This window comes from Ovis canadensis, chromosome 4 (assembly GCF_042477335.2).
Source record: "Ovis canadensis isolate MfBH-ARS-UI-01 breed Bighorn chromosome 4, ARS-UI_OviCan_v2, whole genome shotgun sequence".
NCBI classification, from domain to species: Eukaryota; Metazoa; Chordata; class Mammalia; order Artiodactyla; family Bovidae; genus Ovis; species Ovis canadensis.
In genome coordinates, this window is record NC_091248.1 from 66,995,964 (window position 1) to 67,009,704 (window position 13,741).

A 13,741-nucleotide genomic window follows, 5' to 3' on the forward strand; every position below is an offset into this window, starting at 1 on the left:
GCAATAATATGCTAATTCTAACTTGGAAGAAAAGTTATGACCAACCTAGATAGCATATTCAAAAGCAGAGACATTACTTTGCCGACTAAGTTCCGTCTAGTCAATGGCATCCCACTCCAGTATTCTTGCCTGGAAAATCCCATGGGCGGAGGAGCCTGGAAGGCTGCAGTCCGTGGGGTCGCTGAGGGTCGGACACGACTGAGCGACTTCACTTTCACTTTTCACTTTCAAGCACTGGAGAAGGAAATGGCAACCCACTCCAGTGTTCTTGCCTGGAGAATCCCAGGGACGGCGGAGCCTCGTGTGTTGCCGTCTATGGGGTCACACAGAGTCAGACACGACTGAAGTGACTTAGCAGCAGCAGTCAAGGCTATGGTTTTTCCATTAGTCATGTATGGATGTGAGAGTTGGACTGTGAAGAAAGCTAAGTGTCGAAGAATTGATGCTTTTGAACTGTGGTGTTGGAGAAGACTCTTGAGAGTCCCTTGGACTGCAAGGAGATCCAACCAGTCCATTCTGAAGGAGATCAACCCTGGGATTTTTTTGGAAGGAATGATGCTAAAGCTGAAACTCCAGTACTTTGGCCACCTCATGCGAAGAGTTGACTCACTGGAAGAGGCTTTGATGCTGGGAGGGATTGAGGGCAGGAGGAGAAGGGGACGACTGAGGATGAGATGGCTGGATGGCATCACTGACTCGATGGATGCGAATCTGAGTGAACTCCGGGAGTTGGTGATGGACAGGGAGGCCTGGCGTGCTGCAATTCATGGGGTCGCAAAGACTTGGACATGACTGAGTGACTGAAATGAACTGAACTGAACTGAACTTTGAACACTTATAAACTATCATTATGGTCTTGGCAGCCACTGATGAACAACATTTATGTTCTTTAAAAGAATGGATTTAAAATACCAATTTTAGGTTTATATGACATAGAATAACAATTTTAAAAAAACATGCAAATAAGAGCTATAAAAAATTCACATTTTTGATCCACTAACATTTGTCTTCCATAGGTAGGCACTTGATTCAAATCAAGACATTGGCAAAGGATTATCATTTTTTTTAACTCAAGCTTTTCAAAGGTTTTCAGTAGTAAATTTACAGCTGAAAATTTTGGGGAAAAAAAAAACTAGATTCAAGTCCATTTCCTGACAACTAGGACATGAATGCTCAATTCATTGTATTTATTGTTTAATCACAAATATACAGATGAGATGTGCATAGTTGTCCATTTTAATAAAAGAATATAGTTGTCCATTCTTAATAAAAGAATAACAGCTAATAAATAGTCCTTCAGGATTACCATAAACTTATTTGCCACTCAGAGAAGAGACATATTCAATATTTTAGTCTCACAGGAAAACTGAAAACCAGCAAATAAATCAAGCAAATAAATACAGTCACTATAGCTCAATAAGCTCAAATAATGATAACAAGTCAGAATAGCTTTATTTCTTATTTCTTAGAAAAGAATACACTAGATCACAACTTATCAACCATGCTGGATAACTTGTAAGCAGTCTCCACTGTCTGAGGAAGCAGTGCCAAAAAGCAGAAATTACTACTGTGGCTTTAGTTTTCAAAACCTTACCTCCAGAAGTGCAGTTCGAATCCCTCACATTTTTCTTTGCATTTTAAACAAGGGGCTCCAAATCCTTGCTCATGACCTAGACCCATCTGTTAAAGAGAAAACAACATGGATTTATTATGTTTTTAAAAAATCAATAGACCACAACTTTAATTCAATTTACTACTCCTCTTGATATAACTTTCAAACAGATCTTTCATGGGTATCACATTGTTTAGTCAGTGATGACACCCAGGTATGCTCTATGGCGATTCCAAGTGCATACACAATATACCCTGTATTCTTATTGCTTTTTTCATGAATAAAAAAGCATTAGAATACAACTATATAGAAGACTAAACAGATTGAAAAAGTCACAAAAAGTCATGAATTTATCTTTTTGGCCACCACATGCCCTGTATATAATAGGTACAGGGAACAGTCAGAGGAGCCAGAGCTTGGAAAGCAAGCCTGGCCCCAAATGACATATTTTTTGGCAAACAAGGAATATGCAAATGATTGGGGGAAATATTGTTTTAATTATTTAATTAAAATTGATTTAATATTATTTCATTTTTGATAAATATAATAATAATAATAGCAATGACAAATATACTGAATGACAGGGATAGAGATGAGCATTTATCTCACTGAAATTTTACAGAACCTCATAAAATACTTATAAAGTAGGCAATTCTATTCTCCATCTTAAGAGATGACAACTGAAACTCTGAGAGGCCACAGAGCTTACTTAAGATCAACGTGTTAATAAATGGTGTACAAGAGATCTGACTCCAAGTCTGATTTCAAGGTCTGTGCTCTTATGCCCTAGATAGGGGTACAGGGATTGCACTACTGCCCTTATATAGCAAACCATTTTTTTTCCTTCTACCATATTAACAGTAATTCTCAGGAACTGCTGAGACATGACTTAATAAGCAAAAGAGGAGCGGTGCAGATGAGGGAAGGACACCAGAAGGCAATGTAAGCTCTGTAACCCAACTATTGGTATTAGAGTGAAAAAGATCAACTAGCTTTGCTTCAGCACATCAACAAATCACCAGTGCTTCCATCATTCATATCACTGACTGCTGACAGATTTGTTACTGTTTAGTGTCTGGAGTGAGTGTTACAAGTCAGACAAGAGACTTTTTTCAATGGCTCCCTTTTGTAGCTTTATCAAGTTGTGTTTGTCACTGCAATCAAAACCACGAAATTCTGTAAAGCAACTATCCTTTGATTAAAAAATTTAAAACAAAACACATTGTAACTTGTTCCATGAAAGATCAGCTTGATCAGCCCATGAAGTTTAAATGAAGCCCTTCCTTTTCTCTTAAGAATTTTACCACATTCTTTTACATAACTAAGGGCATATTCAAAACCAGCTGGTCTACCCAGCTGCTTAGGAGAACCTACGATTTTTAAAGTTAGACCATTTCAAGAACATTTGCTAAATGTGATAAAAACCTGTCCAGCATTAACTATACTTTATTACCTTTGCCATATCTCCATTACCATTTTCAAAAGATTAAAAATTCTCTAAATTGTATACTTTAATACTAGCCACTTTATTTTTTTCTTTGAAAGAATCAAATTATTTTCTTGTCACTTATCATTATAGTTCACAGTACAGAAATAAAATGGGTTACCAAAAGACAGATTCTAGCTATTTTAGTTTACTGGTCTTTTGCGATGAACATAATTAAAGAGTTTTTCTCTCCACTACGATATCCATAGTAAAATGAATAGCAAATCTAAAAAGGTCAATTATTTTTCCAGCCCTTCCTTGTTTTCCATTACAGGAGAGGTAATGATCCTGAGTCTGTCTGGTATATGGATTTGCCTCATACTATGTTCCATGTATCCCCTGCTAAACTGAATCTCAGATGAAAATTAAGATTATATTATTAAGGCTTAATCACATAGCTCAGCTTAAATCAGCTGCTTCTAAACTCACAGTAAGAAATACATTTTGAGGCGGTCCTAAGATGGCGGAGGAATGGGACGGGGAGACCACTTTCTCCCCCACAAATTCATCGAAAAACATTTGAATGCTGAGTAAATTCCACAAAACAACTTCTGAATGCTGGCAGAGGACATCAGGCACCCAGAAAAGCAGCCCATTGTCTTCAAAAAGATGTAGGAAAAAATATAAAAGATAAAAAGAGAGACAAAAGAGGTAGGGACAGAGATCTGTCTGGGGAAGGGAGCCTTAAAAAAGAGAGAAGTTTTCAAACACCAGGAAACACTCTCACTGGCGAGTCTGTGGCAAGCCCTGGAACCTCAGAGGGCAACATAACGGGGAAAAAACATAAATAAATAATTAAAACCCACAGATTACGTGCCCAACGGTAACTCCCAGTGGAGAAGCAGCCTCAGACACCCGCAGATGCTTGCAGATGCCCACATCCGCCACTAGCAAGCAGGGGCTGGGCAGGGAGGTGCGGGCTGCACTGCTTACAGTAAGGACCAGGCCTGAATGCCCCGAGGGCAATCTGAGGGAACTAACTTGAGATAGCAAACCAGTCTGTGGGATAGCTATCCCAAGAAAAGCCCTAACCTAAGACATCGCCAGGCCTGCTCACAGAACAAAGGACTAAGCAGAGCTAGCCGGCTGCGGACTGGACCATCCCCTGCCAGAGAGGCAGGCGAGGGTAGCCAGAGCTGGAAGGGGGCAATCGCGGCCCCAGAGAGGCATCATCTACCAAACTGCAAGCAGGCTTCGTTGCTAACCAAGACTTCTTGGGATTCTGGATGGTCAACATCTGCCGGGAGGGTTGCAGCCAGAGATCAGATCCCCAGAAGAGACACACAGCACACCTGAGAAGGTGCTCCGTTGTACACCCAGAAAACCGAGCGGCAGGGATGGGGGGAGGCCATAAGTTGCAGCGACCATTCTCGCCAAGCACCTGGTCACTTGAGTTGCTCAGACCTGGGATGGGCACAAAACACAGGCCCAACCGAGTCTGTGCCTCTGTGGAGTATCTGAGTACCTGAACCTGAGCGGTTAAGACCTGGGAAGTGCATGCAACCCAGGGCCGGCCTTAGACAGTTCCCGGCAGAGCAACCTAGAGCCTAAGCAGTGTAGACAGGGAAAGCACACACGCCATTCAGTTCAGTTCAGTTCAGTCACTCAGTTGTGTCCGACTCTTTGCGACCCCATGAATCGCAGCATGCCGGGCCTCCCTGTCCATCACCAACTCCCGGAGTTCACTCAGACTCACGTCCATCGAGTCAGTGATGCCATCCAGCCATCTCATCCTCTGTCGTCCCCTTTTCCTCCTGCTCCCAAATCCCTCCCAGCATCAGAGTCTTCTCCAATGAGCCAACTCTTTGCATGAGGTGGCCAAAGTACTGGAGTTTCAGCTTTAGCATCATTCCTTCCAAAGAACACCCAGGGCTGATTTCCTTTAGAATGGACTGGTTGGATCTCCTTGCAGTCCAAGAGACTCTCAAGAGTCTTCTCCAATACCACAGTTCAAAAGCATCAATTCTTCGGCACTCAGCTTTCTTCACAGTCCAACTCTCACATCCATACATGACCACTGGAAAAACCATAGCATTGACTAGACGGACCTTTGTTGGCAAAGTAATGTTTCTGCTTTTCAATATGTTATCTAGGTTGGTCATAACTTTCCTTCCAAGGAGTAAGCGTCTTTTAATTTCATGGCTGCAATCACCATCTGCAGTGATTTTGGAAGCCAAAAAATTAAAGTCTGACACTGTTTCAACTGTTTCCCCATCTATTTGCCATGAAGTGATGGGACCAGATGCCATGACCTTAGTTTTCTGAATGATGAGCTTTAAGCCAACTTTTTCACTCTCCTCTTTCACTTTCATCAAGAGGCTTTTTAGTTCCTCTTCACTTTCTTCCATAAGGCTGTGAGCAGGGGCAAACCCAGTGTGGCTAAGACACTGCGAGCACACACCAGTGTTATTTGTTTGCAGCGTTCCTCCCTCCCCACAGCACGACTGAACAAGTGAGCCTAAAAAAGTGCCCACCACCGCCCCCTTGTGTCAGGGCGGAAATTAGACACTGAAGAGACCAGCAAACAGAAGAAGCTAAAACAAACAGAGGGAACTGCCTTGGAAGAGACAGGTGCAATAGAATAAAACCCTGTAGTTAGCACCGACTACATAGGAAGCAGCCTATAGATCTTGAGAGGTATAAGCCAGATCAAGGAACTATGGGAGAATGAACTGACCCCACACTGTCCACATTACCAGAGAAAGTCCAAGATATATTTTTACTATTATCATTTTTTAATTAAAATTTTTTTTAAATTCTCTATTATTCCTTTACTTTTCATTATCTACTATTACTTTGAAAAAAAAAGACCCTAATTTTTAAAGCAAACTTCATATATATATTTTATAATTTTTGTGACTTTGTTTTTTTAATATTGTATTTTTGAGAATCCAACTTCTACAATAGATTTTTAATTTTTGCTTTTTAGTATTTGTTATCAACTTTGTACCTTTAAGAACCTGATCTTCAGTACTCATTTTTGTGAGGGAGCGAGATCACTGGCCTGACTGCTTTCTCCCCCTTTTGACTCTCCTTTTTCTCCACCAGGTCGCCTCTATCTCCCCCTCCACTTTTCTTCTCTACCCAACTCTGTGAATCTCTTTGTGTGTTCCAGACGGTGGAGAACACTTAGGGGACTGATTACTGGCTGGATCTGTCTCTCTCCTTTTGATTCCCCTCTTTATCCTCCTGGCCACCTCTGTCTCCTTCCTCCCTCTTCTCTTCTGTGTGTAACTCCATGAACATCTCTGAGCGGTCCAGACTGCGGAGCACACATAAGGAAGTGATTACTGGCTAGCTTTCTCTCTTCTCTTTTGGTTCCCCCTCTTCTCCTCCTGGTCACCTCTATCTCCCTCCTCCCTCTTCTCTTCTCCATGTAACTCTGTGAACCTTTCTGGGTGTCCCTCACTGTGGAGAAACCTTTCATCTTTAACCTAGATGTTTTATCACTGGTGCTGTATAGATGGACAAGTCTTGAGCCTACTGTAAGAATAAGACTGACAACCAGAGGCAGGAGGCTCAAGTCCAAATCCTGAGAACACCAGAGAACTCCTGACTCCAGGGAACATTAATCAATAGGAGCTCATCAAATGTCTCCATACCTACCCTGAAACCAAGCAACACCCAAGGGCCAACAAGTTCCAGAGCAAGATATATCATGCAAATTCTCCAGCAACACAGGAACACAGCCCTGAGCTTCAATATACAGGCTGCCCAAAGTTACTCCAAAACCACTGACATCGCATAACACATTACTGGACACTTCATTGCACTCCAGAGAGAAGAAATCCAGCTCCACCCAGCAGAACACAGACACAAGCTTCCCTAAACAGAAAACCTTGACAAGCCACCCATCCAACCCCACCCACAGCAAGGAAACTCCACAATAAAGAGAACTCCACAAACTGCCAGAATATGGAAAGGCCACCCCAAACACAGCAATATAAACAAGATGAAAAGGCAGAGAAATACCCAGCAGGTAAAGGAACAGGATAAATGCCCACCAAACCAAACCAAAGAGGAAGAGATAGGGAATCTACCTGATAAAGAATTCTGAATAATGATAGCAAAAATGATCTAAAATCTTGAAAACAAAATGGAATTACAGATAAACAGCCTGGATACAAGGATTGAGAAGATGTAAGAAAGGTTTAACAAGGACCTAGAATAAATAAAAGAGAGTCAATATATAATGAATAATGAAATAAATGAGATCAAAAACACTCTGGAGGGAATCAACGGTAGAATAACGGAGGCAGAAGATAGGATAAGTGAGGTAGAAGATAGAATGGAACAGAGAGGAAAAAAGAAAAACAAATTAAAAGAAATGAGGACAATCTCAGAGATCTCTGGGACAATGTTAAACGTGCCAACATTCGAATCATAGGAGTCCCAGAAGAAGAAGACAAAGAGAAAGACCATGAGAAAATACTTGAGGAGATAATAGTTGAAAACTTCCCTAAAATGGGGAAGGAAATAATCACCCAAGTCTAAGAAACCCAGAGAGTCCCAAACAGGATAAACCCAAGGTGAAACACCTCAAGACACATATTAATCAAATTAACAAAGATCAAACACGAAGAACAAATATTAAAAACAGCAAGGGAAAAACAACAAATAACACACAAGGGGATTCCCATAAGGATAACAGCTGATCTTTCAATAGAAACTCTTCAGGCCAGGAGGGAATGGCAAGACATACTTAAAATGATGAAAGAAAACCTACAGGCCAGATTACTGTACCCAGCAAGGATCTCATTCAAATATGAAGGAGAAATCAAAAGCTTTGCAGAGAGCAAAAACTGAAAAAATTAAGCACCACCAAACCAGCTCTCCAACAAATACTAAAGGATCCTCTCTAGAGAGGAAACACAGAAAGGGTATATAAACTCGAACCCCCAAAAATAAAGTAAATGGCAATGGGATCATACATATCAATAATTACCTTAAATGTAAATGGGTTGAATGCCCCAACCAAAAGACAAAGACTGGCTAAATGGATATAAAACCAAGACACCTATATATGCTGTCTATAAGGGACCCACCTCAAAACAAGGGACACATACAGACTGAAAGTGAAGGGCTGGAAAAAGATATTCCATGCAAACAGAGACCAAAAGAAAGCAGGAGTAGCAATACTCATATCAGATAGAATAGACTTTAAAACAAAGGCTGTGAAAAGAGACACAGATGGACACTACATAATGATCAAAGGATCAATCCAATAGGAAGATATAACAATTATATGAATTTCACCTTTTTCTCAAGTGCACACGGAACCTTCTCCAGGACAGATCACATCCTGGGCCATAAATCTAGCCTTGGTAAATTCAAAACAATTGAAATTATTCCAAACATCTTTTCTGACCACAATGCAGTAAGATCAGATCTCAATTACAGGAGAAAAACTATTAAAAATTCCAACATATGGAGGCTGAACAACATGCTGCTGAATAACCAACAAATCATAGAAGAAATCAAAAAAGAAATCAAAATATGCATAGAAACGAATGAAAATGAAAACACAACAACCCAAAACCTGTGGGACACTGTAAAAGCAGTGTTAAGAGGAAGGTTCATAGCAATACAGGCTTACCTCAAGAAACAAGAAAAAAGTCAAATAACCTAACTCTACACCTAAAGCAACTAGAAAAGGAAGAAATGAAGAAACCCAGGGTTAGCAGAAGGAAAGAAAGCTTAAAAATTAGGGCAGAAACAAATGAAAAAGAAACAAAAGAGAACAAAGCAAAAAATCAACAAAGCCAAAAGCTGGTTCTTTGAGAAGATAAATAAAATTGACAAACCATTAGCCAGAATCATCAAGAAACAAAGGGAGAAAAATCAAATCAATAAAATTAGAAATGAAAATGGAGAGATCATAACAGACAACACAAAAATACAAAGGATCATAAGAGACTACTATCAGCAACTATATGCCAATAAAATGGACAACTTGGAAGAAATGGACAAATTCTTAGAAAAGCACAACTTTCCAAAACTGAACCAGGAAAAATAGAAAACCTTAACAGACCCATCACAAGCATGGAAATTGAAACTGTAATCAGAAATCTTCCAGCAAACAAAAGCCCAGGAATAGATGGCTTCCCAGCTGAATTCTACCAAAAATTTAGAGACGAGCTAACACCTATCCTACTCAAACTCTTCCAGAAAATTGCAGAGGAAGGTAAACTTCCAAACTCATTCTATGAGGCCACCATCACCCTAATACCAAAATCTGACAAAGATGCCACAAAAAAAGAAAACTACAGGCCAATATCACTGATGAACATAGATGCAAAAATCCTTAACAAAATTCTAGCAAACAGAATCCAACAACACATTAAAAAGATGACCAAGTGGGCTTTATCCCAGGGATGCAAGGATTCTTCAATATCTGCAAATCAATGTAATACACCACATTAACAAATTGAAAAATAAAAGCCATATGATTATCTCAATGGATGCAGAGAAAGCCTCTGACAAAATTCAACATCCATTTATGATAAAAACTCTCCAGAAAGCAGGAATAGAAGCAACATACCTCAACATAATAAAAGCTATATATGACAAACCCACAGCAAACATTATCCCCAATGGTAAAAAATTGAAAGCATTTCCCCTCAAGTCAGGAATAAGACATGGGTGCCCACTCTCACCACTACTATTCAACATAGTTTTGGAAGTTTTGGCCACAGAAGTCAGAGCAGAAAAAGAAATAAAAGGAATCCAAATTGGAAAAGAACAAGTAAAACTCTGTTTGCAGATGACATGATCCTCTACATAGAAAACCCTAAAAATTCCATCAGAAAATTACTAGAGCTAATCAAAGAATATAGTAAAGTTGCAGGATATAAAATCAACACACAGAAATGCATTCCTATACACTAATAATGAGAAAATAGAGAAATTAAGGACACAATTCCATTCACCACTGCAATGAAAAGAATAAAATACTTAGAAATATATCTACCTAAAGAAACAAAAAACCTATATATAGAAAACTACAAAACACTGGTGAAAGAAATCAAAGAGGACACTAATAGATGGAGAAATATACCATGTTCATGGATTGGAAGAATCAATATAGTGAAAATGAGTATACTACCCAAAGCAATCTATAGATTCAATGCAATCCCTATCAAGCTACCAATGGTATTTTTCACAGAGCTAGAAGAAATAATTTCAAAATTTGTATGGAAATACAAAAAACCTTGAATAGCCAAAGCAATCTTGAGAAAGAAGAATGGAACCGGAGGAATCAACCTGCCTGACTTCAGGCTCTACTACAAAGCCACAGTCATCAAGACAGTATGGTACTGGCACAAAGACAGAAATATAGATCAATGGAACAAAATACAAAGCCCAGAGATAAATCTACACACCTATGGATACCTTATCTTCGACAAAGGAGGCAAGAATATACAATGGAGTAAAGACAATCTCTTTAACAAGTTGGTGCTGGGAAAACTGGTCAACCACTTGTAAAAGAATGAAACTAGATCACTTTCTAACACCATACACAAAAATAAACAAAATGGATTAAAGATCTAAACGTAAGACCAGAAACTATAAAACTCCTAGAGGAGAACATAGGCAAAACACTCTCTGACATAAATCACAGCAGGATCCTCTATGACCCACCTCCCAGAATACTGGAAATAAAAGCAAAAATAAACAAATGGGATCTAATTAAAATTAAAAGCTTCTGCACAACAAAGGAAACTATAAGTAAGGTGAAAAGACAGCCTTCAGAATGGGAGAAAATAATAGCAAATGAAGCAACTGACAAAGAATTAATCTCAAAAATATACAAGCAACTCCTGCAGCTCAGTTCCAGATAAATAAATGACCCAATCAAAAAATGGGCCAAAGAAATAAACAGACATTTCTCCAAAGACGACATACAGATGGCTAACAAACATATGAAAAGATGCTCAACATCACTCATTATCAGAGAAATGCAAATCAAGACCACAATGAGGTACCATTTCACACCAGTCAGAATGGCTGTGATCCAAAAGTCTACAAGCAATAAATGCTGGAGAGGGTGTGGAGAGAAGGGAACCCTCTTACACTGTTGGTGGGAATGCAAACTAGTACAGCCACTATGGAGAACAGTGTGGAGATTCCTTAAAAAACTGGAAATAGAACTGCCATATGACCCAGCAATCCCACTGCTGGGCATACACACCTAGAAAACCAGAATTGAAAGAGACACGTGTACCCCAATGTTCATCGCAGCACTGTTTATAATAGCCAGGACATGGAAGCAACCTAGATGTCCATCAGCAGACGAATGGATGTGGTACATATACACAATGGAGTATTACTCAGCCATTAAAAAGAATACATTTGAATCAGTTCTAATGAGGTGGATGAAACTGGATCCTACTATACAGAGTGAAGTAAGCCAGAAAGAAAAGCACCAGTACAGTATACTAACACATATATATGGAATTTAGAAAGATGGTAATGATAACCCTCTATGTGAGACAGCAAAAGAGACACAGATGTATACATCAGTCTTTTGGACTCTGTGGGAGAGGGCGAGGGTGGGATGATTGGAGAATGGCATTGAAACATGTATATTATCATATGTGAAACTAAGCGCCAGTCCAGGTTTGATGCATGAGATGGTGCTTGGGGCTGATGCACTGGGATGACCCAGAGGGATGGGATGGGGAGGGAGGTGGGAGGGAGGTTCAGGATGGGGAACACCTGTACACCTGTGGCAGATTCATGTCAATGTATGGCAAAACCAATACAATATTGTAAAGTAATTAGCCTCCAATTAAATAAATTTTTAAAAAAAGAAATACATTTTATCTCCTGAAAGAGAACATGCACACACATACAAACTTGTATGTTTGTGGGTGTGTATAAAATCCTGAAACAAAGGTTTATTGGCTTATATAATATGGAGAACTAAGTATGATTCTGCCTCTAAGTTAAATGGCCACCTAAACAAATTCTTGCCTGCCTTCAAATCTGAATCATCTGGTTTGAGCAATACTGGCCTAAAATACCAGAAACATACTAGACCAATACCACCTCATTCTGTATTTCTGAATGAAACTTGGAAGCTCAGCTAATGTAACTAGAAGCTCAATCAGTTAGCAGAGGTTTTATACTAAGAACTCAGTGTAGCTCATTGCTGATTTACAAAGTCAGCCTTCAGTCAGTTCAGTCGCTCAGTCCTGTCCAGCTCCTTTTCACTGTTCCAGATATTTAAAATCACTCAAGTAATTTAAGTTTGGAAATTACAATTACCATTTAAAATTTTACCTTTACTCACTGCATCATGACTAACTACTATAACCCCTCCTGTGAATTCCTGGAAAAACTTCTGCAGCACTTACTTTCTCTGCAGTATTAACTAGCATGTAACAGGTATGCTTATGTTTATGTACTTGTATAATTTGTTGATTGTAAATTTCAGAGTATTGACCATATAGGAGGGTTTCTCCTAAGTGTCTCACAGGGCTTGATACTTTATGTAGAGTAGTTTTTTGAATAAACATGGCTGATATTTGGATGCTAGGAGAATTCAGTGCCAGTCTGGAAAGGACATTAGATTGCAAGTGCCTTGAAGGCATCAGTTCAGTTCAGTTGCTCAGTCATGTCCCACTCTTTGCAACCCCATGGACTGCAGCACGCCAGGCTTCCTTGTCCATCACCAATTCCTGGAGTCTACTCAAACTCATGTCCATCGCGTCGGTGATGCCATCCAATCATCTCATCCTCTGCTGTCCCCTTCTCCTCCCACCTTCAATCTTTCCCACCATCAGGGTCTTTTCAAATGAGCCAGTTCTTTGCATCAGGTGGACAAAATATTGGAGTTTCAGCTTCAGCATCAGTCCTTCCAATGAACATTCAGATTGATTTCCTTTAGGATAGGCTGGTTGTATCTCCTTGCAGTCCAAGGGACTCTCAAGAGTCTTCTCCAACACCACAGTTCAAAAGTATCAATTCTTCAGTGTTCAGCTTTCTTTACAGTCCAACTCACACATCCATACATAACTACTGGAAAAACCAAAGCTTTCACTAGAAGGACCTGTGTTGGTCAAGTAATGTCTCTGCTTTTTAATATGCTGTCTAGGTTGGTCACAGTTTTTCTTCCAAGGAGCAAGTGTCCTTTAATTTCGTGGCTTCAGTCACCATCTGCAGTGATTTTGGAGACCCCCAAAATAAAGTCTGTCACTGTTTCCAGTGTTTCCCCATCTGTTTGCCATGAAGTGATGGAACCGGATGCCATGATCTTTGTTATTGAATGTTGAGTTTTAAGCCAAGTTTTTCACTGTCCTTTTTCACCTTCATCAAGAGGTTCTTTAGTTCTTCTTCACTTTCTGCCATAAGGGTTGTGTCATCTGTGTATCTGAGGGTATTGGTATTTCTCCCGGCAGTCTTGATTCCAGCTTGAGCATCATCCAGTCCAGCATTTCTCATGATGTACTCTGCATATAAGTTAAATAAGCAGGGTGACAATATGTAGCCTTGACATACTCCTTTTCCAATTTGAAACCTGTTTTTTGTTCCATGTCCAGTTCTAACTGTTGCTTCTTGACTTGCATACAGATTTCTCAGGAGGCAGGTAAGGTGGTCTGGTATTTCCATCTCTTGATGAATTTTCCACAGGTTGTGGT

At 39.7% G+C, this 13,741-nt stretch overlaps 1 protein-coding gene across 1 annotated transcript in view; it reads right to left on the reverse strand.

Moving 5' to 3' along the window:
• TES (testin LIM domain protein) overlaps positions 1-13,741 on the reverse strand; it is a 64,603-nt gene that overhangs the window by 26,050 nt on the left and 24,812 nt on the right. Inside the window, exon 2 of the mRNA XM_069587947.1 lies at positions 1,595-1,680. Within this exon, the coding sequence (XP_069444048.1) occupies positions 1,595-1,680 (86 nt within the window). The remainder of the gene's footprint in view (positions 1-1,594; positions 1,681-13,741) is intronic.